Source organism: Nyctibius grandis, chromosome 19, assembly GCF_013368605.1.
Source record: "Nyctibius grandis isolate bNycGra1 chromosome 19, bNycGra1.pri, whole genome shotgun sequence".
NCBI classification, from domain to species: domain Eukaryota; kingdom Metazoa; phylum Chordata; class Aves; order Nyctibiiformes; family Nyctibiidae; genus Nyctibius; species Nyctibius grandis.
This window is the reverse complement of record NC_090676.1, coordinates 7,996,138-8,022,891: the sequence shown is the minus strand read 5'-3', so window position 1 is coordinate 8,022,891 and position 26,754 is coordinate 7,996,138. Positions and strand designations below refer to the sequence as shown.

Here is a 26,754-nt window from a genome sequence, read left to right as displayed (position 1 = left end):
TGACATCTACTGTTTGAAATACTGATCACAGTGCTCAGAGTCAGAAAAAAAAACGGCTTTTGATCCCAGGTCGGATAAAGGCCAAGCAAGCTTGGGTTGCCTCAGTTTCCTACAACAATAAAATTTCTCAAAAGGGCTTTGAGACCTGGAGGGCAAGTCATTGTTAGTGAACCGCAAAATGTCATTATTCTTTTATGGAATATATTACTCTTTCCTCCCCCGTTTCCCACCCCGCCCAAATAAGCACTAATATATAACCTCCCTTGCTTTGTGCGGTGTTCAGGAGCGACATCTCACTTCTCCCTTGTTACTAAGATAGATCGATACATAGGTAGATATTTTGCAGCAGTCTTGAAGAGTTTCCTCAGTCAGATGCTCTGTTATACAAGAACAATACGATCTTTGGACAAAAGGAAGGGTGTCCTTTTCGATGTTTACAGAGAGAGGTGGTGAGTTGCTTAGTCAAGGCTGTCAGCTTGATGCCAATACATTGTTCCTTGCATTGAATTGGTGTCTTGAGATGAACAGTTAAGGAAGCAGGAGGTTGCAGGGGCATTGGAAGGATCTAAGAGGTCAGTTATGGAAGGATTTGGTAAAAGTTGTCTCAGAAATCTCTTCTTCTATGTCTGATTTCTGGCAGGGAGTCCAGAAAATTCCTTCCTGATAATTTCATTAACTGTGAAATAAAAGAAGAAGAAATACGTTAGAGCACTTTCAAAATCATGAGAAGTAAAAGCAATCCTTGGGCAATTTGCTGTTAAGCTGAAAACGTCCCCTGCATATTCATAACATAATTTTATTAAAACTTAAGACTTTTAGCCTGATTAGCCAGACTACATATTTTTGAAAGGCAAGGGGGAAGGAGCGGAGAGAGGGGGTTTACACTGTGCTCAGCATGCTTCAAGTACCATAAAAACACAACTGACAAGTTAGACCATGTGTCCAGTACACGCTACATCCCTTACGTTCCCTCTTCCACAGACATTTCCTTTACCCAGGTTAAAAAAATAATGATCTGTAAGTATCTGAGCATTTCAACATTTTCACTAGGCTGAAATAAGAACATTTTGAAAAGAGAAAGGCCAGATTTGGAAGAAATATAGTGGACAGTGCTGAAAACACAGATTGCAATTCAGGTGAAAAAGTGCTGGCTTTTTTGTGTTTTGGTTTGGCTTTTTTTAAATCTCACTGTAGACTCTATTTGCTCTAAATTTTTGTTATAGTTTGTAGATTGTAGCGTAAGCAAACTTCCACATACCACTATGATACTCTAGGAGGCTGGGACAGGCTTGTTAGTAAAGCTCAAGAGAAGACACTGAAGAACTTTGTTCTCTGTTTAAAAAATCAGAACTATATTACATGTTATACATAACAGCCATCCTCTCCTGTCTACCTTTCACACTTCTTTGCCTAAAGCACCCTTTGGTACCTCCTGGAACAACAACTCTCTCTCTGGGCTGCACTTTCATTAGGAGAGATCTAAAATAGGAGCATTTTGGTGCAAAACTCCAGAACTGCCTGTTTTGGGGCTCCATTTCACATGCAGCTCCTTGGTGCTGTATTCACCAAGGGGGTCCACAGTTCAGAAACTGTTTATTGACTTTAACAAATTTGCCTTAAAACCAAAAGACCAAATGTTCTAAGGTTTCAGAACCCAGATCTAAATGATTCCTGCCCGTTGATATTTAAGGGCTAAGACAAGGACTAAGAGAAGACCCTCACCCAAGACTCATTAATCCTCAGGTATGCAGTTGTAAGACTCCCCCATATTTAGGCCCGTTTCTAACAAAGGTTTATGAAAAATTTTAATTAACATTGTATTCCACCACTTCCCAACAATTAAAAAAAAAATTGTGCCCGATCTCTTATTGTCTCTGGGAAGGGGAACATGTATTAATTTTTAGCAGTTATGACTAGTAGTTTGAAAGCTCCCTCCACTCTACATGCAATGGAATTTATCTCTGAGAAAGTAAAATCTATGTTTTATGCAAAGCTCCATCTTATTACTGTACGGATGTCTGCTGTGGGGGGCTATACTCCTCAAGGACTAAGTATTCACATAGAGCATGGCACAAGTTCTTGATGGGAGAAGCAGAGAGTCAGCCCTCTGCATATCCAGGTACAGTAAATTCTCCTGAGGGGTCCCCATAGCCTGAGCCACACAAGGCAGGTTTCATCCCCCTGTGCTCAAAAATCCCACCATTAACAGTGCAGAGTTTAGTTCTTTCTAATTCCAGCCAGGAAATGCCTGATTTCAACCAGATTGGTGCCTCTTGGAGAGGGCATGGGCAAAAAAGCAGGGCTGACAGCAGATCTTCTGTCCTCTCCTCCTTCCCAACTTTCTACCTGCCACTGTCACCTGCTGGCTTCTACCAGCCTTTTGGGTGAATTCTTGCAAATAAAGCACATTTGTGGGGTATTTGGCATGTTGGTGCTCTGCAGTGCAAGCAAGCAACCAGTGGGAGGTGAGGTTGGTCCACTTTCAGGCAAAAAACCTCCCTCAGCTCAGTTAGAAGAGCTTCCTGTTTGCTCTACCCAGGAAATGAGAGGAGCAGGTCTTCAATGGAAATTTTTCACAGCCTCAACTAAAAATAGCAGTGAGGTAAAAGAAGTGGGCACCCACTCGTACAGGGTCATTTCCTTTCTAAAAACAAGTGGGCTGAAACTGCAGGCCGATTTATTTATCGACACGTTTGTTTGAGCAGCCAGCGTACCAAAAATACCAGGTATGAGTTTCCTTTCATTTAATACAGCCACCACTTATGGAAATATTGAAGCCAACAGTCATCTTCATCTAGGAAGGGTTAAATATTAAGTGAAAAATGAGCATATAATTAAATAGAGTTTACTAAACATACAGTCTTTTGTGGGGTCCATTTTTGGTTCTGTTTCCCAGCCGGAGCTTTAGGCAAAGTGAAACCCATCGTGCAGTACCAGCAGACCACAAGCCTGGGGGCTGGCCAGCATGGGGACTTCTGCTTGCCAGCTCCGTGCAGGTTGGATGGTGCGGTAAAGGGCTTAGTCAGCCTGCAAACTTCACTTTCCCTCCTGTGTGCTGCATGGGAGGTCAGCAGTGGGTTTTGTGGGCTGAGGTTATAGGGGGACTACAATCTGAAAAGAGCTAAAAAGTTGCAGGGGAACAGTATGAAACTCCCACAGACGGGCTGCAGGACCATGCTCAGGCACAGTTGGGCTCTCTCTGTGAGAGCTCTTACAGATGGCAAATTGGATTTTTGTTGTAAGCATCTGAATGACAAGGGAGCTTCCTTATCAGTTGACCTGAACGTCCTGCAGTCACCCTGAATTTCACCTAAATCCATGTGGTGAGGGGACTTAGGTTCAGTTTAAGCTGGGCAACACTAGTCTGGGTGCTCTAAGGGAAGGATGTGTAAGTCAATGATTGTCCCAGCACAAAAAGTCCTAATCTACAACCAGAGCCCCTAAATCTAATGAATATATAAACATAACAGGAATGGATCCCAAGGCAAGTATCTATCTCCCAGCATGGAGTCACCTCCAGTCTGAGCCTAGTGAAATTACACATCTTTGGTGATCTGCTCCAGATTTGGGAGCACATGGATCCCAATCCAGGTGTAATCTCAGTGACTTGGGTTTCAATAGTAGGTTGAACAAAATCAGCAAACTGAGACATATCTAAACTTCAGAGGAAGCTGAGATCATGTGCTGAACGTGCTATTCTGAACTCCCATCTATCTTTTTCTGGTACCATGGTTAAAATGTATCTCAAGTATCGGTTCTCATTATTTGCTCATTTCTAGCCGAGAGGAAATGGAGATGATGTGATTAATGAATAAAATATTGTTATTTAAGGTGCCTGGCATGTGGCAGCTCTGGAGCACACTGCTATTGATCCATTTAATGAGAGAGAACTGATTAAATGGGGACATGAGGACGTATGCAAAGATAATGAAAGATTAAATCATAAAAAAGAGATCTTGAAATTACAGTTGACGTCAGCCATCCAGAGCAAGGAAATGCCTAGTTAGGCCTGAATCCCTTCAGCGTATACTCTGTTAGACACTGCTGTTGTACAAGTATTACAACAGCCCTGGTGCTTGAAGATCCCCGAGTTAGCCAAATGCGAGAGGCTGGCTGAAATCATGGGAGAATGTCTGCGTTCTTCTAATCACTCAGCTTTGATGGGTTAGAGTCAGTCTCTCAGGCTCCAGTCCTCAAAGACATTTAAGACTCTAATTCACATCCTCTCAGATAGAAATCTGGAGTGTATTCATTTGCGGGATGATAGTGGGTTGTATTAAATACCGAGCTCCAACTAGTAGTCCAGAGACAGAAAACAGTCCCAATTTTAGCTGGCAATGAGTCAGGCTCCTTGTAATTGATTATATACATGCACACACACTCATATGCATGCGTGCGCACACATTCACACATGCATCAGAATAACTTTACTAGCGTTATTCCATGTATATGTCTGGAATAACACCAATGAAGTTGATGTTGTCACAGCATTATAGCTGTGGCAGTGACTGAGCTCTTGTGCCCTCTGGGGATCCTGCAAGAGTGAGGGTCTCACCAGAGGAGGCAAAGCTCAGCTCCAGTGGGCTCCTCCCTGCACCGCGCAGGGATCCCGCACGTTCCCTGTTTGCTCCATTGTCGCGGCCAAGAGGCATTTTACATGCGAAGCCAACACAAGACACGCAGGGAGGAACCGATGGCATAACAGAGGCTGGGGAGGAAAGTTGAACGCTGAACTTCTAGTGTGCCCTCAAAATGTGTCCAGGCAGACCATGGTCCTAACATGGCTGTAGCTGCTGCCTGGGAATGACAGGGTGTTTTAGCCCAGCATGCACAACCCCATCTCTCCTTCCCTGCCCACCAGGCCCCAGCTACTTCAGGACAGCTCTGTGGTACACAAGTGGGGAAGAAAAAGAATGAAAAAAAAATTAAATTAAATTAAATAAGCTTTTAAACCCTCTAAACCCAATAAAAAGGGACATGACTTTCTAACTGAAAAAAAAAAAAGGTCAAGAGAAACACACAGCTGGAGAAAAGGCAGAAAAATACCAATTACCTTTCTTTTTGATTGCTTGGATCAAAGATCACAGTCATTCTTTTTCATATAATGTTTTGTATCCAGCTAAGGTGTGTATCTATCAGCTCTGAAAAAGATTTGCAAAACCATTTTTGAGAAAAAAAAAGTAACTTTTGACCTATGTTGCAAGGCCAAATGTTACAGTTTTCAGCTACTCTTTCATTTTGTGATTTAATTTATTATAAGGACATTTCAGCATATACAATACATAAGGCAGAACTTAACCACTGACCTTTCTGTTTGCTCAGATCCAGCACTAGATTTTACTTTTTTCCCCACTCTTTTCTCAACTGATATTATCTAAAACTAAGTATGCAAAAAATGACACTCCTAAATTGATCACAAAACATATGCAAAACGCTGATGATTTGATCTGAGACTTCAGAGGCACAGGAGGTCCATGCGTCTTGTAAGTCAGGTCAAAGACTAGTCACTGCCTTTTGCAAAATTCAGTTACATTATCATCTTAGTGGCCCAAATAAAACATGATACACTTATGCCAGATCCAAAGTCAGTCCCTTTTAAATAAGAGATCTAACCACAGTGGCCGTGTAAATTAGACTTTGCCTTAATTGTAAAGAACAGGAAAGATGCGCGCAAAGAAATTATGAAAGTTACGGTCTTTGCTTCAAACACAAATAAGGTGAATTTTTTTCTCATAAAATGGCAATATTTAAAATTCTGTTTCTTTTTTTTCTGTCCGATCTTTTTAGATTTCCTTTGAATTCATCAAGAAAGCATTTGGCACTTCTGCAAAACTATGTGGAAATTTAAAAAAAATTGTAATATTAAGGAGGAAAAAGTGCTTCTTAAAAACTAAGTTAGTTTTGAGCGTAAGATTCAGAAGTGTCTCTGCTGCTGGATTTCAGGTGACTATATATAGAAAAGAAATATTTTACTTGGCTGCCTAAGATTGTGCAGCCACGTATCATACACTGGAACCTACCACTCAGTACACAGCCTATTTTATATTCTGCATCCTGGAAAATCAGCTTTTGCATATGCAAGCAGAGCAACTAATTGACTGGTAAATACAAACTTAGGTGTATCAGGCACAAGGAGCCCAAACCCAACAAACTGTGTTGGCGAAAAATACTGGGGGGGGGGGCAGGGTGTTTAATAGACCAACAGCAATGAATGGCTTTTTTTCTGGAAAATGGGGATACATAACTACTAAGAGGTTCTTAGCTGTAAAGCTTTACTTTAATCACACGTTAAAAAAAGGTTTTACTCCTTATTGAAATAATGCCAATAGACGCACCCTGCAACTTTTTTTCCTTGTCCTGTTTGTAATCTATGGAGTTTGTGTAAACTATAAACCTCTTCAATGCCATTGAGCCCAACAGCAATCAGGTCATCTCCATTAATTAAGCCAACTCTTGGAAGAAGTTACTGATCTCAAACTAAGTGGCAATTCAAGTCCATGATGCATTTTTGCAATAATAGTTTCAATAGACTCAAAACCCATCAGCATCTTTCATGAATTTAACATCATAATATAGATATCTGATGGAAAACAGAATCTAAATAAAATGCGTATTTTTGGCTAAAGCCTGTCCCAACTGAAATCAATACCTAAACTCCTTGTGATTCACAGGATATGGATTTCACTCATGACATTTAAATATCTTTCCCTTATATTTCAATATAGTTCCAGAGTGAGGTGCAAAAATAAAACAATCAGTATGTATGGTACTATCCTACCCAAAACCTTTAACAGGAAGCTGGGTGTGCCTGTCTGAAAAGAGAAGAAAACAAAGACAGCATTTCTGCTAAAAAAAAAATTAAGTGTCCTAAACGCACTAGACATCAAAACTATCAAGACGGAAATACTCAAAACACAAATCTGTCTGTGACACTACCCTAGAAATTTTAAGGATTTTCTATGTACTTTCATTATTGTCAGTGGGCTCCCAGAAAAGATTGACAGCCTACCACTACAAAACAACTGCGTTAAAACTGTCAGGAAAAAGCATGACCTAGTGGTTAAAGCAGAAGACTGGACAGTGGGACTCCAGCGCCTGGACCTCTGCTATAGCATCATCTTGCCATATGGCCCTGGCCAAGTCCAAAGTATGCCTGAAGGACCAGATTTATTACAGGTTTGCTTTGTTCTGAAAAATGCAAAAAGACTGTGAAGGTCACACTCAGGGAACTTAAATAATATATGCCCAGCTAATAGAAAAAAGCCTGAAATAATGATGACCTGCATAGAATGAGCCTATACTAAGTGTGTGGATGTAGTAGAGAGCAATCATTTTCAAAAGTCCCTACAGGGATGTTTTAGAGTCCTCAGGTAGTTTAGATCTCAAACTACCAAAGGCATGAGGTGCTGAGCTCACTTAGATTCTCTAAAAATCCTAATAGGCAACAATTTAAGTTACCAACCTAAAACCTTTAAACCTATAAATGTCAGTCAAAGTTGGAGTGCTCAATACCTCTAAAAATTAGGTCCTAAGTATTTCTATTAGGAAATTGAGCCACCATAGGTAACGGAGAGCACTTTAAAGACAGTGACATGTTCCGACTTTGCTGTATAGCATCTAAAGTCAGGAGACTAAGGAGCATCCCTCAGCCCTGGAGATGCCTTGTCCTGGGAGACACTGGGGTACCACTTGTAGAAGCTGCACAGATGCTCTCTCCACTGACTGTGTGGAAGTCTGAGACTGGTGTCCCCAGACAGTTGGTAGCCTGAACAATTACTTTTAGACAAGCAACCCTTTGCTTTTGCTTATTCATGCATTATCCTCAGACAGAAGCTGTTACTCTGCAGTTCGCTCCAGCCAAGTTTTCGTCAGTGATACAAAGCAAAGTGACCAGTTACAAGGGAAGGAAAACAGAGTAGTTCGCAGCAGTGGAGATAATGTGAAACCTGTGCTGCTCTCCCTGTGCTACCTGCCGTGCACGGACCTGTTGGGTGCTTGTCCTATTTTGCCATGCTTCACTTCAGCTTGTTACACAAATGGTTACAATCTTGTAAATCAGTAATAAGTTGCACCTGAACCTGTAAGTGATTAGTAAAAAATCATTACACTTCCATGGCCAGAGGACTTTCACACAGTTAATCAGTTAAGAAAAAAACTGGGTGTTAACTGGTTGTTTAATTCCCTGGAAGACCAGTTTATTGAGACCCCATAGCAAGAGGACTGAAATCTGAAGTGCAAACAATATATGGGAGACTTATATTGCTTACAAATGACATACTCTCCTGGAGAAACAGGTGCCAAATGTTGCCCTGAAGTGAGCTGAAGGGAGGAATTCCAAGGCTGAGCAGGTGCCATTTGTGGTGCTTTCAGTTATTTAATCCATCTGATCCCTGTTTGAATCTATTGGAAATCAATGAGTTAAGATTTCTAGCACCTTCTGCATGAACCAGGAAACTAGGATTATGTGATATTTGCAGGACATACATGCACACACACATGAGCTTTCTCATCCTGGGTTGTTGACTGGAACAGCAAGAGAAATAGCAATTTTTGCTCCAGAGTGTGATTTCCTGTTTGCTTGATGGATTTCAGTACTTAGTCATCAATTTTTTATCAGAAGATTCTAAGATAGGCGCAAACCCTGCCTACGCACCGACTGGAGGAAGAATCCACATCAGCTGGCAATCTGGAAAGTGCACCTTCAGACACAGTTCATGCCCTTTCCCTCCTGCCCTGTTAGGCTTCAGCATATCACTGTGGGAAGCTCTTGGAGCTCATCTGCAGGGTCAGTCCCCAACATGTAAAAAACCCTTAATTTAGAGGGGTTGCATCTTAGTCACTGCATGAGTACAATGGGAAGAGGCACCCCATCAAACTGGGGGGTTTCTTTAAATCTCATTCTCAGCACCCTTTTTCTGCCCAGTCCACAGCGCTGCACATATTGAAACCGAACCTGAGGGATGGCGTGCAGGGTGGCACCCAGTGCTAGGCGCTGCCAATCTCATTCACAGGTTACCTGACATATGACTGGCTCTGAATATTAATGCTGACACTGCTGGGAACTATATGAATATGAAGCAAAAACTCTTGTATTATTAAATTTGCTAAGATGATAAATATCCTGTTTATTTATTAGATAAACCCTTATAGTCTGTTTAGTCACTACACGTAAGGCATAAAGGGACTGCAACAAGATGTGAGAGCTTTGTGCAGTTGTTCTACGAGTGTCAGCAGCCACTTTGGGAAGCGTACCTTGAAAGTGGAAAACTAGATCAGCCTGAGTGTGATGAGGAACCCCAGGCCACCGTGGATTTGGTTTGTAGTAGCTTTCCATAACAAAGTCTTTTTTTAACTGACTTTCTTTCTGCTCACATATATTTAGATATGACTTTCGTTCTGCAGTACTCTCATGCCAGATAGTTTTGGCTGAAATTGTAAGGGAAGGGACATGTGTTTGAGTCATGCGGTTGGCTCTTTCTAGTTGATAGTTAGCAAGTTACTGAGAAAAGATGAAGTTTGTATTTAGTTTTAGTTAACATGCAATGAGACCAAGTAAAATATTCCAAGTGGAATACGCACATAGTAAATAAATATACAAAAACTTATACCAGAAGGGGATGGAGATAATTTTCTTAAACCACATTAGTTGCCTAAACCAATACAGAAATATTAGGCTGATGGACTGAAGCTTAAGAAACACAAGGCAAGAGTCTTCATTTTTTCACTCCTAACTCTTGATGTAACTCTGTGGCAGCTGCCGCTGCTGCAAAGCACAAGGGTGAACTGTGCTCGTATCTATTTTTGTGTGCGTGGTTTGGACCTTATGAATTTGCTACATAACTGCTGAGAGAAGCAGTACCATTTGGTATTAAGACGTATTTCTTTTAGATTAAAAACAGCAAAACCAAAGGAGGTTGGTGATTATTTTTTCCTACAGTAGCTTGCACCTCACAGTTTAAAAGCTTATGAAATTGGTAATAAATACCACAATGCCTCTAAAATAGTAACTGCCGGCAGGAAAAGCACGCAAGCGATAGCACTATTTATTCATGTCACTTTGCAGTTTCATCATTCTCCTAGACTTAACCTATTTACTAAGAGGCAATATGAGTCATTCAGCAACATGTTTCAAAAACAAAGAGAGAAAAGAGAATGGATGGGAGAAAGCTATTTTTTACAGGAAATAATTGGGGGGCAGGAACCTAAGAACAGTTACAGCATGTTCAGTATTAGCTGAAAGTAACAAGAATAGGCAATGCTGCTGCTTTTTTTACTTCTGTCACAAAGGAGCTACCAGAACAAATATTTAATTGAGGGGAAACAAACTATTCAACAAATATTTAATTAAGGGGAAACAAATCATATTACCCTTCCCTTTAGGCAGTTTTGCAGGGGATGAACAGTCAATAATGTAATCTATTTTCTTCCCTTTAGCACTAGCACTTATGTCTATTAATCCACAAAACTATTTACTGTCTCTAATTCTCTGGCATCTTATCTTCTGCCGTGTCTTAACTTCGCAATCGTCCCCGCTGAAGGGCTTGTGGATTCTTGCAGAACTCAGGCCTCTCCAGCAAACTGGGTTTCCCTCCAAACATGTCTGAACTGAATTTTGAGCCTGGTTCTCAGGCGAAAACAGCCAGCAGAAAATCACTGTCCCAAGGTAAGAGGGAAGATGCACAAATGGCCTAGGAACAATTTTGCCAGACAAACCAAGCTCTCCTCTGGAAGAGGCATGCAAATAACCTTCTGCTTGCAATTACTCTGGTTTCACAAACAACTTCGGAACAGCGAGCCTGAAGAAGGCATATGTTTCTTATGTGCCTTGTTTTAAAGAGGATCATGGGCAGTAGGCGCACTGTTCGTAGTGAAAAGCACTGAGCATGGGAACACATGAAATCACTTTTGCACACAGATTACTTTTTTATCATGACCCACATCCTTCAGCAAATGAATGTTTGGGACCAGATTATTCCCCCCTTTGCATTAAGCACTGAGTGGTGAGCACTGTTTTAGGAGCCCTGGTATCAGGACCTGCCTCTGCAGGCGACGGAAAGGCATCGGCACCGCTAGAAAGGTCTGTGGGTCTTGGCAGTGGGAGTCCAGGACAGCTGAGTGACTAACTTTGGGGCTACAGTTACGAGTCCCAAGTTAGCTGGAAAGAATCCAGACCATTAAATATTTAAGTGGTTATTGACAGAGTGTTACAATTCACACATAACAATGTCAAGGAGGTGCCACATACAAGATACTACATGTCTGCCCACATCCATCTGTTTGCTTTTATTTTGTACTTTGACTGTAAGCCCTTTGAGGCAGGAACTCCTTTTTTTTTCCCTTTGGAGTCAACACAGCATCTGCCACAATGAAGTTCTCATCCATGCAAGGGTTTCTATCATAAAATAATGTAATAATAAAAATACTACATAATAATATGGAGTATATGTACAAATTATAGACACAAAGAGAGAGAGAGCGCTAATTATAAGAGAGACCAATAACTAGAAAAAGCAGCGCAGAAGACTATGGTGAGCAGATACTGTAACTGACTTTGCATCTCACCTCCAGAAGGCCAGGAACGTCTGACAGTAAATAGCTCGAGAGAATAAGAAAGGTATATGTATCATCCAAAGACTTCAAACTTTCAATTTGAGTCAATGGCACAAACAAGAAAACTTTTGTTCTCAGTATGAAAAGAAAAGGGGGGATATAAATTACCAGAAACAGAACTGAGCTCCTTGATGTCCCATAGCTGTTGAGGTGACTGTCTTGAGCTGAAGCGCAGCCGGCGCTATTGAGGTTGGGCAATTCCCAATCTCACCACAACAGCAATAACCTACATTTGTTCAGAAATTAGCCAGCAATTATTTGCAGACGTCTCAATTCCAGATCAAGACACAGGAACAACCACCCAAAGAGACTGCCCCAGGGAATCCTTCCCAGGATTTAATGATGAACCATCCCAAATTTTCCAACTGTGAGGTCTGAGAGCTGCGTGCATCCCCATACAACCCAGGCAGGAGGCGAAATACTAAGCTCATTGCGGCGTCTCAGGGGCATGCTGCAAGCACCTAGCAAGACCATCCTAATTACTCCCAAGTTCTCATCCGCTGCATGACAATGTTCTCCTTTATACGCGAGTTTGCACAGCCAGCTCACGAGTTCCACATTTGTAACTCATATTGAACCTATTAGTTTGCATTTAACCATCCATTGCTACGCTTCCTGGGTGAATTCCAACCAAACAACGAGGGCTTTGGAACCACATCGTGATAAAACACCCTCTTGCCTAAAATAAAGATAAAACTTGCTTACGTTTGATATGATCTCATCTGACTACAGAACACATTCAGAAGCAATTGGCAGGCCATCCCCTCAGCTAGGAACGTAGATTGAATGGGAATACTGTCTGTCCTGCAGTTGGGGAACTAGCCACAGACAGCTGGAAGACACAGTAGTAGCAAAGTTGAAGGCCAAGATCACCATAACTCTTTCTGAGTGGTCTTGGAAGGGAAGTGACTGCCAACACGAATGAAATGCCCCAGCTAACACACAGAGCATAATGAAACCGTATGAAGCCACTGGATATCTTCCGCAAGGCCAGATTTTTAAAAGTATTTTGGTAGCTAATTCTCAACTAAATCACTGTGGATTAGACATACAGCCACTTTTAAAAAAATCAAATACACAGAAAGACAATCATGCACCACCTCTCAGAATCTGGCCCAGACTGTACCCAACGTTTCCCTGACAGACAAGATGGAACAAGTGTTGGGGAACACCAACAGAGGATGGCCTACAACAGGAACCGGGGGTTGTCCTTTGGGGTGCCGAGTAGAGATGGGAAGGTTTTTGTACTAGTAAGGGCTGACTCATCAGTAGGGAGGTAATGCTGACTCCTCGCATGCTCCTTGCAGCATCATCATGAGGAAGGCTCACAATGTGTCTATGCAGCACCATGATGTGATTTCACCATCATCACCACCATGGAGCGATACTGCACAGTGCTGCCATAATATCTTCTCTAGGACATGGGAACAGCTCTAATGGCTGACTACCACCTCCTCGTGCTGTGCTTTGCCCCAGGCTCAACATGGAGGGGAAGGACAGCAGAGCACCCATGGTGGGGAGGAACCCAGCTGAAGCAACAGGACATCTGTCCATCCTAACTTGTGCTCCCCCATAATTCATGAGGCTCAGAGACTTGCCTGTGGGCTGCAGCACGTGCTGCAGAGCCTGTCCCGGCCAGCTCCAGCTCCCGCAGTGTTCGTCGGCACTACAGGACTGCCTGGCAGTGAGTGTGGGTGCAATGCTTCAAACCACACTGGAATTACGTGCTGGCCACGGCATCGCTGAGCCCAGCAGCAGCAAAACAGGCAGGTGCCTGGTAAAGGGGAAGGAATACTCTAGGTACTACAAAAATACCACATCAAGAGACCTAAAAATGAAAGTAATTTACTGGTGGGAAAAGAGAAACTATCCAAGCGGCTGGGTCTTCCCCCTCTTCAGCCAAGATGTTAAAATGCGCTCAAGTTTAAGGGGGTGGTTAAGCCATTGTGACTTCAGAGCAGGCTCATGCTACAGTGGGTGCTGGAAGAGGGGAGAAGGAGCATCGCAGAACTGAAAACCCCCCTTTTGTCCTGACAGCGACAAGTGGCCTTGGGAGAGCACCGTCAAGCAGAGCTCAGTTACATCTCACAGCCAAGCTAGCTGCCAGCATCCCCATGGGGCCCGTCGGCATGGAGGGTGAGGTAGGAGAGCACTCTGCCCTGGCTGTGCCATAGGTCACACAACGGGGCTTGTCTCTCAGGGGGTCCCCTCGATGTGACTGTAGTCAACACTAAAAATAGTAGTGCAGTTTATATTTGGGCTGGAAATCACCACTATTAATAGCGACAGCCAGCAGAGTCTCCAGAGAGGGTTTGGTCACTGCTGACCCCGGCTGAGATCTGAAGGATGATCAGGATATAGAGGGCTGCAGCCTTTCGGCCACAAAGACAGAGGCAATTTTTACGGTTCAAGAGGGTGACCATCTCCAGTGGGCACTCCCTGCCTTCTCATCACCTGTGCTAGGTGCCCCAGAAACATCCCCAGTTGCATTTCTTCTTCACCCGCTTGTGCGAGGCGCTCAGCCTGGCCCTGCCGCTGCATGGGGGCAGCATTGGAAGGGGGGCAGAGAGCAACATAAGAGCAGCTGGTTTGGTTTGGGCTCCTTTTTTTTTTTACTTGATTCAGGAATGTCATCTGCATCCAGCTGTTAGTATTTTGGAAATCTGCTGGGTTTTGTTTTCCTCATGTGGTTCAGTGCAGCTGATGCTCCAGCTGCAAAACCCTCGGCAGCCAGTGAGCCTGCTTAAAGCAACTATACATGAAAGCCTGTGTCCTGGCCAGCACCTCCTTTCCTGGGAGCACCCTGGGGCTCCCCTTGGGCAGCCTCCTCATCACTCTAATGGGAACGGTGCTTAACTCCATCGCAACCACAGCAGATGACAGTGTGGTGATCAGGAACTGCACAAATAGGTATCCACATAAACTGATGTGGCAGAGAAAATATTTTAGTTGCAGCCAATACCATCCTGACCCTGACATCTGAATGCACGGCAATGCTTACACTGTGAACTGCAGCATAATAAATACACTGTAAATCGATAAAGTGCCAAAATGCTATGACATTGCTATCCACTTTCAGGTTTTCTGCTTTTTTGTACAGTTTGTTTTTTAAAATCCCATATTGTCATGAGTATAATCTATGTTATCTATAAAAAGACCATGACTCAGCAATAGGGCAGGTTATACATGAATGAGGGCAATGCATTTACCCCTGCACCTTTTCCTTCCAGTATGCTTCTCCCATGCCCATTTCAGTTGCCTGATCTCTCTCAAGGCCACAATAATCCCTTCTTCTTTCCCCCTATGCCAGAGCAGACACCCCTGCTAGAGGTGGAGAATGGCCAGATCCAGAGTGCCTTGAAAGGGCAGGAGAGACTGCAGCGTGATATGGGAGGTCAGGGCTTGCTGAGACTTATTTCCAAGAAATAAACTTATAATGTGGTGTGGGTTATACATGTGAAAACACGGTGATTAAGTAAAGTTAAGGGACAGGGCTGTATTACTTAAATGATTCTTCCATTTGACAGCTGAATCCCAAGCCCCCCATTTTTATCCACACAACTCAGTTACTCAGTGACACTACCCATTACTGAACAACCAGGTAAATGCAAAACACCACTAAATGTGGCCTGATCACGTAATTGGCCTTTACATGTCTTTCCCCTCCCAAGCAATGATGAAAACAATGTTAGGTGATTAATAACCCCTGATGATTATATTTACCAGTTAAGCTATAAAAGACAGTGTAAGCGATATGCAAGTGTATTTGCTGCAGCAGACACGTTCAGTGGTGTGCAGGGGGGTGCTTCCCTGGCAGGGGTAAGATGGTCCCCGGAGGCAGTGAGGCAGTGCAGGGCCGTGCTCCTGCGATCCAGCCTCTGCCTGCCCAAAGCCCTGGGGGGAAAGGTGTAGACAAAATCCTCTTTAGAGAATCCCTAACTCCTGCAGATGATAAGCACATTGTAGCTGAAGTTAAACAAAGAAGAAAAGAAAATACACAGTGTAAGCTGCTTGTAAGGTCACTAGACCAGTGGAGAAGGGATTACTTTAATTTCCCTTTTACCTGGAAAGAAAAATAAACTGAAAAAACAGAATAACCCCACCACCTCTTTAATGGGTTGGAAAAAACCTGCCTGAGAAGGGAGATAGTTGAAAACACCTCCTTGAGCACGGGTTGTTTTCCATCCCCCATAAGCAGGCCTTAGTGTGCCTTTTACCACGGCTGGCCTAGATGCAGGCGTTTCACAGCGTGGGAGAGGCGGGGCGAGGAGCAAGAGGACGTGAAGTTTGCTGTGCTGTCCAGAAGATGAAAACACTAGTGCTGTTTATAGAGGGAAACCCAATTCGTCAGCCCAGATGAATTCCTGTGCTAATCCATGCAGGCTTCATGTTTTCCACCAGCCCCAGCCACTGTAAAGACTATCTTTAGGAGGCGCAGTGTGTTTGGAAAGGAGCAGCTGGAAAGAGGGGACGTTTATGCCAGCTTGGAAGTCTTTCTGGTATGGAAAAAGAGGAATGCTCTCTTGGGTCTCCCCACAAAATTAAAGCATCTTCATCCAGAGGAAAACGATGCCAAGCACAACAAACAAAAGCGGCTTTCCCCAGCTCTCCTGGGCAGCCTCACTCCAGGGTTCACAATGGTTTCCATAGAACTTGTTTTGCTATCATAACAAATTCGATCTATCCAGGCGTGATGGTGTGCACTGTTTTCTAAAGACAAGAAAATTAATTTCCTCACTTATTTGTCTGCTAAAGCATTTTTGTCTACGTGCCACAGACAGGGACTCCCCAGATAACTAGTGCATCTGCCTGTCGGCTGAATGCAGCATACATCCTGAAAAGAAAAATCCTCGAGAGGTTTTGGTCTGTGTACAAGGCATGATGCGAGTTACCTTTGCTGCACAAGCTGGGGGAGAGGCTGCCCTTGGCTAATCACTCTCATTCCTTGGCCTCTGATCCTCCCAAGCTGAGCTAGCCTCAGTGCAGTGTGCCTCTGTGCGGCAACACGAGCTTCCTGTAATAAACCAGCCATCAACTGTGTGCATCTCTCGTTGCATACACGGGAGGAAATGAATGTCTTGTTATATTGACCACAATCTGTTGAAATGCTAGTAAATATTACAGTCTAACTGTGATTAAGGGCTAGATTATTTGCACGACTGGGGTACGCTCCCCAAGAGCGAGAGCTGCACTGGAATGTCACACGGGGGAGAAGTTTCTTCCAGCCTTTATGCAGAGACAGTCACGCTCAGCAGTGTTTTTTGAAAAGCAGAGATGTTTTTCTGCACGACAGAGAAAGTTGGGGGAGCATTTAATGCTACATCTAAACCAAGACCATTATCAGAACAGCCTGAACTTTTGGGAAGTCATAATCTTGATCTAAAACTTGCACTAGTTTTGAAGATGGGAAGAGCTATGAAATGTAATCAAGTACAAAACAAAGCTCCACAGGTATTAATTTCTAAAACAAACATAATAGTTTTGTGTGCTTTTTCTTTTAGTAATAGCCTATAAAATTTATACTGAAGAAAAATTTGTATTAAAATCAATGGCATTTTTTTAAAAAGGAAAAATATCTGGAAACACAGTAGAAGTTATTTGAAGACATGAAGCTGCAGGATGACCTCAGAAGAGCTCTCATGTTACCCAGCCTACCTAGCTGAAAATCTCACCCTAGGGTTTGCCTGCTGGAAATCAGTATCTTGGGATGTTTTCCAAGGAAGAAGACAGCACCCCACTCAAAGCAAATGCATATGCGTGAAGAAGAAACCAGACAAGAAAAAATTAAATGTAACTTTAAGGAAAAAAAGACCCACAAAACACAATGTAATTAAAAAATACAGCTCCTAAAACTCCTCCTCCAATTTGCCTCAGTTCTGGTTTAAACCAAGCCAGTTTGCTCACTGTACCTGCCCGCCTAGAGTGGCCAGTGTCTGCAGACTATTTCCAGCCTTTGCAAACATCAGTTTGTACAAAATTATAATTACTTCATATCCAGGGACTTGAACTGGGGGACTTCCCCAAGTCCTAAGGACAGCTTCCTAGGTTGGTGACCATTTGACTGTAGAAATGCCTTATTTTTAGGTGGCTTTGGCAGACTCATGAAACATGTGATTAAAGCACGGGTACAGCAGTGCCCTGTGTGCCCCCAGCAGTGCCCCATCCCCTGGAAAGCAGCGGCCGAAAGCCCTGCCTGTGGGCAGGCTGGATGCACCACAACCACACAGAGTGTCTGAGGGGAGGTGCCTTTCAAAGTCGAGACCTCCACAGATGCTTTCAGAGAACAGCCCTGCTGCGTCCCGGTAAGAATCAGAAACCCAAAGGTGGCTGATGAAGACCAAGTATGAGCACCGGGAGGTATCTGACCATAAAGGGAATGCAATGTCTGGTACATCATCCAGCTTCCTCTGGCCGTGTGGCTACAGAGTCTCCTGGAACCAAGCTCTTACAAAATAACTGACGCTGTGTTGCTCATAATGACAGATATTTAACCCAGGGAGGTTTAACTGTCACAATACTTTCACCATTGACTCCCATACTTCTGAAGTGGCTCCCCTTTCATTTAGTCATTCTCACTATTTCCAAAGAAACTTAGAAACCACCTAAATAAACCAGCGCCGATTGAGACATCGCAAATGTCATAAGAGTCATTCATGTGTCTCACTATTTGTCCTACATTTGACTCGATTCATTCATGGATGATGAAGTCATTCATCATTAAGAAACCAAACCAAACCAAACCACACTACAATTTGGGAATCTTTGACTAGACTCCCCTGGCAGAGATGATCAGAGGGACTGATTGCAAACTCACACTCCTCTAATTTACTGCTGCTTTCACCCTGGCCCAAATTATTCTTTGCACACGAAAAGCAAAGGTTCAGAGTCCTTGCACAAAGGCAGAGCAAGTTAACACGTGAGCACTGAAAAAGGACTAAACTATGCTGTCACTTTGCTGTGATATCATCTGGCTATTTCTGCAGGACCTCAAGGTTTCCCGGTCACCCAGTGCACACTGCTTTGGTGCACAAACAGGTCTGGCACATGACTGCCGCACTGCCAGCACCCTCCCACCACGCACGAGTCAAAGCATGACCAAAGGCACACAGCTGGGTGGAAGCAAAGGACAGTCCACTTTGACCTTTACTTCCACACCTGACAATTATCCATGGGGAAAAATTCTCCCTCAGATGCAAACCTATCACTCACTTCAGCGTCCACGGGCAGAAGTCAATAATACTTTTCTCACTAAATCCAGTTCAACTACGATTTCACTCTAAAGAAATCGTGTTTGTTCAGCTGAGGGCAGAGTTTAGCCTGTGTTTTGGAGTGCAAAGTTTCCAAATTAAAAACCCACAAAAGGACACGGATGGATTAAAATGGGAACTGTGTGGATTAGGAGAACCTGCAGGAAGATGGAGAGTATTAGACCAGTTTCTCACTGAGTGAATTAGTGTTGCCCTGCTGATTCACATGGGCATCACTGTTGAAGCCCTTTGATCCTCAGTGGTTTTACTCTAGTTAACAGTAGCTGAAGATTTAACTCTTTTATACCTAATACTGGTTAAATCCAACTCAAGATCAAGTTTTCAAAGTCACTGTTATCAGACCATTAGTCATGCGAATATAGAGAGATCAGAGTTTTAATTACCAAATAGATTATAGTATTTCTAGTAGATGCGTACCTAAACTGGAGAATATGAATGTTTGCAAGGTTGGGAGTACTTGGATTTAGGCTTTTCGTGCAGACTCCTTTTAGAGAGAGGATCCATCTGTGAAATTCACAGCTGGATGTACGCCCAGATTTCTGTGCTTGCAAAATTGAAGCATGGGGACTTACAGTGATGATTCAGACACAACTGCATTGTTTATACGTTTCAGGTTGGCTTTTACCTTCCTCTGTTTTTTTCTTGGTACACATAGAAAAAGTTATGTTACAAAATGAGAAAGAGTGTGAAAGCTCATTGAAAATTCAAATTAGGAGCTAATACACTGCAAGGGAGTTTTACGGTCTTCAAGTGTTTGTTCTTCTTCCCCTATTTGACTCTCCTGCTGGCACGACTACAGATGTGCTGCTTGTTTTTCAACTCAGAGAAGTAGGAATGACCTATTAGGTCATCTAGTACCTCTCACAGCCAATGCAGAATTGTCTTCTTGTACATTTGTCCAGTCTGCTTTCAAAATTCCTCTAAAAACATACTGCATCCAGATTAGAGCCCAGAAGTCTCTTGGAACTGGTGAGTAAGCAGCACTATAAAATGACCAGGGAGTATAAAGCCATACCAGCTTCTGCTGGGCAGAAAAGTGGCTTGCACTATTTAGAGTTCTCGTAAGAAAACAAACTTTGATGGGAAATTCAGACAATGCATCCTCAATTATTTATTTTTTATTTAAAAATGGCCAGGGATATATAAATAATAATAATAATTATATTTCCATAAGAAACAGTCTGAAAAGCAGGTGGAAGAAAAATGGATTTTAAATTAATTACCTATAGGTCTTCATTCTTGTGAGAGAAAATATCCATACAGACAAGAAGTCCCCCATCAACTATCCATGCTGCCTGGCAGGATGTGACCTTAACTGGAAAAGTTCTCTTGTGTGAATAATGCTGAGAATCCAGCCATTTTTCTATAGTAGAAGACTTTATAATTGGCTTTCAGTTTCCACCATAAAGAGACTGTATATCTTTAAGATGGTTGTTCTTGCCAGGCATTTTATTTCACAATAGTTAAAGAAATGTGCAGATGTTGTCCAAACTTTTCAAAGCAGCAGGGCTCTTTGCAGCTGCTTGCAAGATTTCAGAAGTGCAGTTCGAAAATGGCTCAAGCTGCCTTTTCGCTAGCCTTCGCAGCAGGAGCTGAATCCTCCCAAGTATTATATTGCACTTTAAGGGCAGAAAAGACCCCTCCCCTTTTCCTACCTTTGCACATTCTTAACATTAACACAATTTGTAACAAATGAAACTGTGAAGAGCAGCAATGCCAAACCCAGGCACTCAGGGTTCATGAGCCAGGCCTTTATTAATCATGAGATTGGTTTCAAAATCATGAGATCGGTTTTACAATCATGCAATCAACCCCCTGCCCCTAAAGCTGCATCATTTTTGTCTGCCTGGATTTTGAAAGACCAAAACAGCAAAGTTCATATTTTTACTGGTTTGGTTTTTGCATCAGACTTGAAAAGATCACTAAGAAGAAAATAACTCTCATATTCTGCTGCAGTCACCTGCACAGGGACTTTGAAATGGCTATAAATATTCCAAGATTCATAATGAAATTGCAAAGAATTAGCAAAAGCTTTGAGCTGCCATGCGGATGTAAGCCAGTTCACTGGTTATACTTACTCAATTACATCATGCTAATCTTAAAGCGGAGATAACAGGATAAACTGTGAGGACAAATACATACCTAGCTGCAGGTTCCATATACAGTTGTCAAGGAGGGTACAACTCCCCGCAGCAAAGCATCTTTCTAAGAAATGAATCCAGCACATTGCATCATCTTTGCTGGAAGTTACTAACACTAGGATTCATTTTGAGGTGGTCAACACACAAAGCAAGCAGGCTGAGCTCGTGCAATTATTGCCCATGCGAAAATTCCTTATATTACGTATGCTGTAGCTACCCCTACAAGTTTAGCCAGCTTAGTGGCACTGGCATCCCTGGTGAAACCCTTTTTCCTATGCAGACAGAGTCATCCCAGTACAAAAGCCTTTCAGTGAAACAGCTGGTGGTGGTTCCCTGACTTGGCATAAGCTGTGCTGATTCCAGTGTTTTTACACCAACAGAGCTGTGTCTATACAAGGGCTTTTACCATAATAGCTGTGTTAGCAAAATAAAAAAAAAAAAAAAATCAACAACCACCTTAACCAGCATAGTTGTGTGGTGAGCTGCCTAAGTGTAAAATAAGCCTTGTTAAAGGTTTCCAGAGGGTACTTCTCTGGTTCAATGCAAAATGGTGAATTTTGCTCTAGAAGGAGTTAACCGCCTTTCCTGCTTTGCAGTTTTGTTATAAGCCATTTCCTATCCACACATTTCTTGCTTCTCATCTCCAAAGCCCCCATTTTTAAAAAAATGTTGTCAAAACAGTTATGATTTTGACCGAACTGAAAGAATTTCTGCATAAAACACCCAGTGTCACCCCTAGCTGGCAGGAAGACCACTGGTTCATTTTCCTTACATCCTGTACTTGCTCATACGACAGCTTTGCTCTGTCTCCAGACTTTGCCCTAAGAAATAAGGTGTTTCTAATAGACACACCTGTTCTCGGTGACAGCTAGTGTATTACTTGCCAACAATCAATCATTCCCTTCTAGGAAGCAGGTAGTATTCTTTGATACATACAGTATGAAAGGAGCGAGTCTGGTGGAAAGACAGAAAAAGTAGAGAATAGCTCTGCCAATCCCCCTCTTTAGTGCAACACGTGTTTTAACAACCTACAGCATAGCCAGCGCTGCCCCAGTTCCTGCACACCCAGGCCACAGCTTCACGTGCCTTTGGTACCCCCACATCTCTGCGAGGGATGCCGTCTGGGATCCCCTAGGCAAGTTACAGTTTTACCAGTGACTTTTTGCATCACCTGGGGCAAGTCACTTAAAAGCCCTGTGCCTCACTTCACGCATCTCTCAGCGCTGGGGAAAAAGCTTGTCTGCTTCTTTCTGCAGTGGAATTATTTTAATTCATTACCGTTTCTCTGCACGGGATGAATAGTGTCACTGGACTGAAAAATGTTATTGTTGTTATCCCTTTAAATTGAAAGTGGATTGAAGGAATAAAAGTAAATGTATGGTCTATTTTGGCAGATGTCTTCCAACAGATGGGTGTCTATGGTCTTCTTTATAAGAGCTGTCTGCTGTCTGTGATTCAGACCGTCTAAGGAATGCCATGAGCGTGGAGTAAATGGACAGCAAGTCTGGGAAAGGACTTTATTGTGGTTTAGAAGCTTTCAATTCCCAACTGCATGAACAAGTTCTTTTTTTTCAAGTAACTCTTTGCCAGCATTTCAAAACTATCATTGACAATTGCTTGATGCCTTCCGAAAACAGAGCGCTTTCTGCTGATAACAGTCCACCCGTTTAGCCTTCAAACAGTGCCATGCCTTCCACCAGCATATCACTAGAATTGGGGTTTATTGTCTCCGTGCACCAGTTCATGGTGGGACCCTGCCCATTGAGGCACCAAGAGAGTGTTCACGTACGCATCCTGCAGTGTCAGTTCTTGGCGGCGGTGCCCGTGGTCTCCTAATGGAGTCTGCATGTTCTTTTGAACAGGAAACGCTTTGTAACACAACTTGCCTGTGGGCACTTACTGCACCAATTAAAGATTCCTGAGCTTGAGAACAAAGAGGTGCCAGTGGAACTATGGTTTTAATCACTTGATTCATTTTCTTCCTTCCTCCACTGCTGATTTTGGATGTATGGGTTTTTCTTTTTCTCGCTTTGTTTTGTTTTGCATGTTTTTAGACAGCAGGACAGCTGCTCAGAGAGACTGCTGGGGAAAGAGCAGTATTGAAAAGGGGCTGGATTTGTCTGAATTTTCAGATAGTGAATTGTTTCTAGAGGTGAAGAACAACATCAGATGCCAGCCTGCCATAACAATACAAACACTCAGTTCTTAATCAGGTATGCAGCTTTTTTTTCTGAGAATCCACGTGAGGTTTAGTAACATGAATGAATTAAATGCTTAACTGTACTAGAGGGAAGGATAACAAGATACTTTTTAATAATGGTAAACTGAGGTACAGGGAAGTTAAATACTTTGCTGAAAGGCCAAGCTCAGTCACAACCCAGGAGACCTTCCTCCTGATATACTGACCTTTGTACTTCCTGCCAACAGACTACAGGTTTTTGGGAGCAGAACCACCTTTTTGTTCTCTTTTCATATTGCCTTTAAAAAAGCAAGACTGGCATATGACTGGGGCACTTAGATCCTAACACGACACAAACCCACAATAGCAGTGATCCAAAAATAAAGCATGTAGTGTACCCACGGAATGCTGTAAGGTCCCAAGAGAGACCAGAAAATTTGGAATAAAGTGAGTCAGAGCTTCAAGAATGAGTCCGATGAACACATAGATTTGCTAGAGTGTTTGAGCGAAATGTTTTGGAGAACGTACATGCTTCATTCTTAGTCAAACTCTGCCTGAGCAGAAATGACCACACCTTCTATGAAAAGTAGTTCTAATTAAAAACAGAGCATGGCTTTTTTTTGATGCAAATTGTTGCTCTAACTGAACCACAGCCCATTTGCAACATTCAAATTCACTCCTATCTAAAATGCCAGGAAATAGGAACGTTTCCCCCTCAGCCCTGTATTGCTATTTTACTCTGTGCATGGACACATGATGAAAAGAACTACAAACCAAACTAAAATATGCCCCTAAAGCCACCACCTTCTGTGCTTTCTGGGGATGAAATAAATACAGTGTTAAGAGAGAAAAGTGGTTTCTCTACAGCCAGGCAGGCAGAGTGCAGCTCCACTGCTCTAATGCACAGAGGGCTTAAAACTGCCTTCACCGTGCAGCTGAGGTTCCCCCGGCACAGGGAAATCCTGAGCTGGCAGCAAGCTGACAGAGCTGGCTTCGTGCCACCCCCTCCTCCATCCACCGTGCAGGGGCTGGGGAGGGCGAGCAGGATGCTCACAACGTGCTCGCACCGGAGCCAAAGCCCTAAGGGCCACTCAGGCTGCGAGGGGGGCCCTGTGTCCTGCTTTCCCTCCTGGCTGTACTGACCCTCTCCTTTCATCCACACACGCCTGCTTGTCTCCCCGAGGAGCGTGTGGGACCAGCGCGGATGCAGAGTGGGCTGCACACTGTGGGGAGGGCGGCGAGAGACCAAAGCTGGCAGGAAAGAGCTCAGTCTCGGACTACTGCTTACTCAGGGCTGACACAGTAGCTTTGCTTCTTGGGTCCCCAGGAGACCCAGGGTTTCCTGGAGGTACACCCTGCTCAGGCTTGTGTCTAGCAGCTACCGGCCTAAGGAGAAAAAAGCTGGTCAGAAAAGAAAGATTATTCCTGAATGTGGAGGAAAAAAGGGATTTGAATTTCATTCCATGCCACTGTGGGGACAGACTGTGGATTTTCTTGTTGAATGAAAGAACACAAAAAGAAAATATAGGGACCTAACACACTCCAAATGGTCTTGGATGAGACCCATGATTAGGGCAATGGTTACTGTGGTGGGGAGCAAAACTGCACAAATTAACACATTGCTCATAACGAAGGGGATCGAAAGTGCTGGGTGATTTACAAGCACCACATTGCACACCCTGCAGATCCATTTTCTAAAGAAATATCTGCTGTGTCTGAAATTTTCTGTAAAATACATGAGTTCACTATAAAACATCTCTGCTGATCGGCTGTCTGACAACCACTACACAAGCATCTGCCTTGCTTTTCTCCTCCCCATTAAAGATTACTGGTGCACCAAAAATAATTTAGAGCTGCTGTATCAGGCAGTCAGTTCTGAGTGTCAGATGTGGTTAGATAGTTACTATTTGAATAATGACAATAATTTTTCTTTGTAAAGTAAAAAGCACACATGACAGCTGAACCGAAAAGAAGAATTAAATCTAAGGCAGGCAAGTTGATAACATTCAAGACAACAGCTACACGTCCATTATTTGTATATGGAAAGAGCCTAACACCGTACTTGACACTCAGTCTCTACAAGGCACTTCCAGATCGTGTCATATCTGAGCGCTTTAGAGTCTGTGATGCATTTATCCTCCTATTGCTCTTGTCACACGATCCTCGTATCTCTGTGTCACAGATGCGGAACTGTGGCACATGGCAGCTGAGCGGCTTCCCCAGGGCTACACAGGAAACCTCTGGCTCCGCAGCATGAGCACGGGCAGTTCAGGGCACAACCGGTGCCCCAAGCCCTGGGTGATCCTCTCTCTCGATCCTGCCCCACCAAGGGATTTGACAGTGCTGCAATTTTTTTAACTGGGTTTGTGCTTTAAATAGCTGATCTGATTGCTCTGAAGGTCCTGGAGGAACTAAGTTCTATTTGTCAACATATTTCTATGGTTGGTTGTGTAACTTTTACCATTTTTGGTGGGTTTGGTTATGAACAATATTAAGATGAGGCCTTGACTGAAACGTGCCGTTTTGGATACACTGCTGGTGGTATTAACCTCGAGAGCTTATAGCTTTGTGAGATATGGTCACACATTTGACTGTAATCCTCCTGTGGAGGTGGAACCAGCTCTTACCTTTACAAGGCAGGAGGTAAAGAGAGGTTAAGTGTGTTAAGTCCCCAGTAGTATGTGCCCTGTGGAGCAGTGAAGGCTCTGAGCAGAGAATAAACCATGGTTTCAGGAAGAAGGACAAATACTTTTTTTTTTTTCAGCAGGGAAGATAAGAAAATAATGAAGGGTCCTGCCAGCAGTGGCAGCAGGAAGCTGGAAGAGGTAAAGAGAAATAGCAATTGTATTAGCTATGAGATGTTATTCTCCGGTCACTTCCAGGAGAGCTCAAAGACTGGGACAGCATACCCACTCTGAGAGGCAACAGCTTCAGGAATGAGGAACCGACAGAGCGGGGCTTGTCCCAGGTCACTCAAGAAGTTTGTGGCAAAGCTCAGAACAGAAGCAAAGTCCAGAACACCAAGGCTGCGCATTAACCGCAAAGGCAGAGGACGAGAGTTGACGAGAGGAGGTCTCAACTGTAGGAAGGGACGAAAGCTGGACTGTCAGCAGAAATGCGGAGAAAAAAGAACAAATACAGGGAGGAGGAAGATGCGGGAAGGGAAGAAGAGTGAAGGGAAGCGAGAGATACCGAAACAGTGATTGCCTAAGAGTCTGTGCATCAACAGCAGTGCAACACACTTATGCCAAGCCTGGCTGGGGAACCATCATCTCAGTATCTACCCGTGAAAAATCACAGCAAGACCTAACAGCTCACTTTATCTCAGAAGAGCTTTCTGGATAAAAGGGATTTGAGGGTAAAGCCTCCATAATCCTTTGGGTTTGCTTTCTTTTAATACTATAAAGCACAAAAATAAACTTTCTAGTCAAGAAAAATATGGCTTTTGTTATGTTCTGAGTCACTTTTCCCCAGCAGCAAACAAAGTGGCTTTTCAATTCAAGTCCTGAACATTTCAGAATGAAATGTTTTGCAAAGTCCTAAAGTACATCACAAT

At 43.2% G+C, this 26,754-nt stretch overlaps 1 protein-coding gene across 1 annotated transcript in view; it reads right to left on the bottom strand.

Annotated features, from left to right (window-relative positions):
• Positions 1–598: 598 nt before the first annotated feature.
• Positions 599–26,754, bottom strand: part of NFATC2 (nuclear factor of activated T cells 2) — an 84,759-nt gene continuing 58,603 nt past the window's right edge. Inside the window, exons 10-11 of the mRNA XM_068416191.1 lie at positions 5,054–5,141; positions 599–676 (exon numbers count right to left, since the gene is read on the bottom strand). Coding sequence (XP_068272292.1) covers positions 5,098–5,141 — 44 coding nt within the window. The 3' untranslated portion in view covers positions 599–676; positions 5,054–5,097. The remainder of the gene's footprint in view (positions 677–5,053; positions 5,142–26,754) is intronic.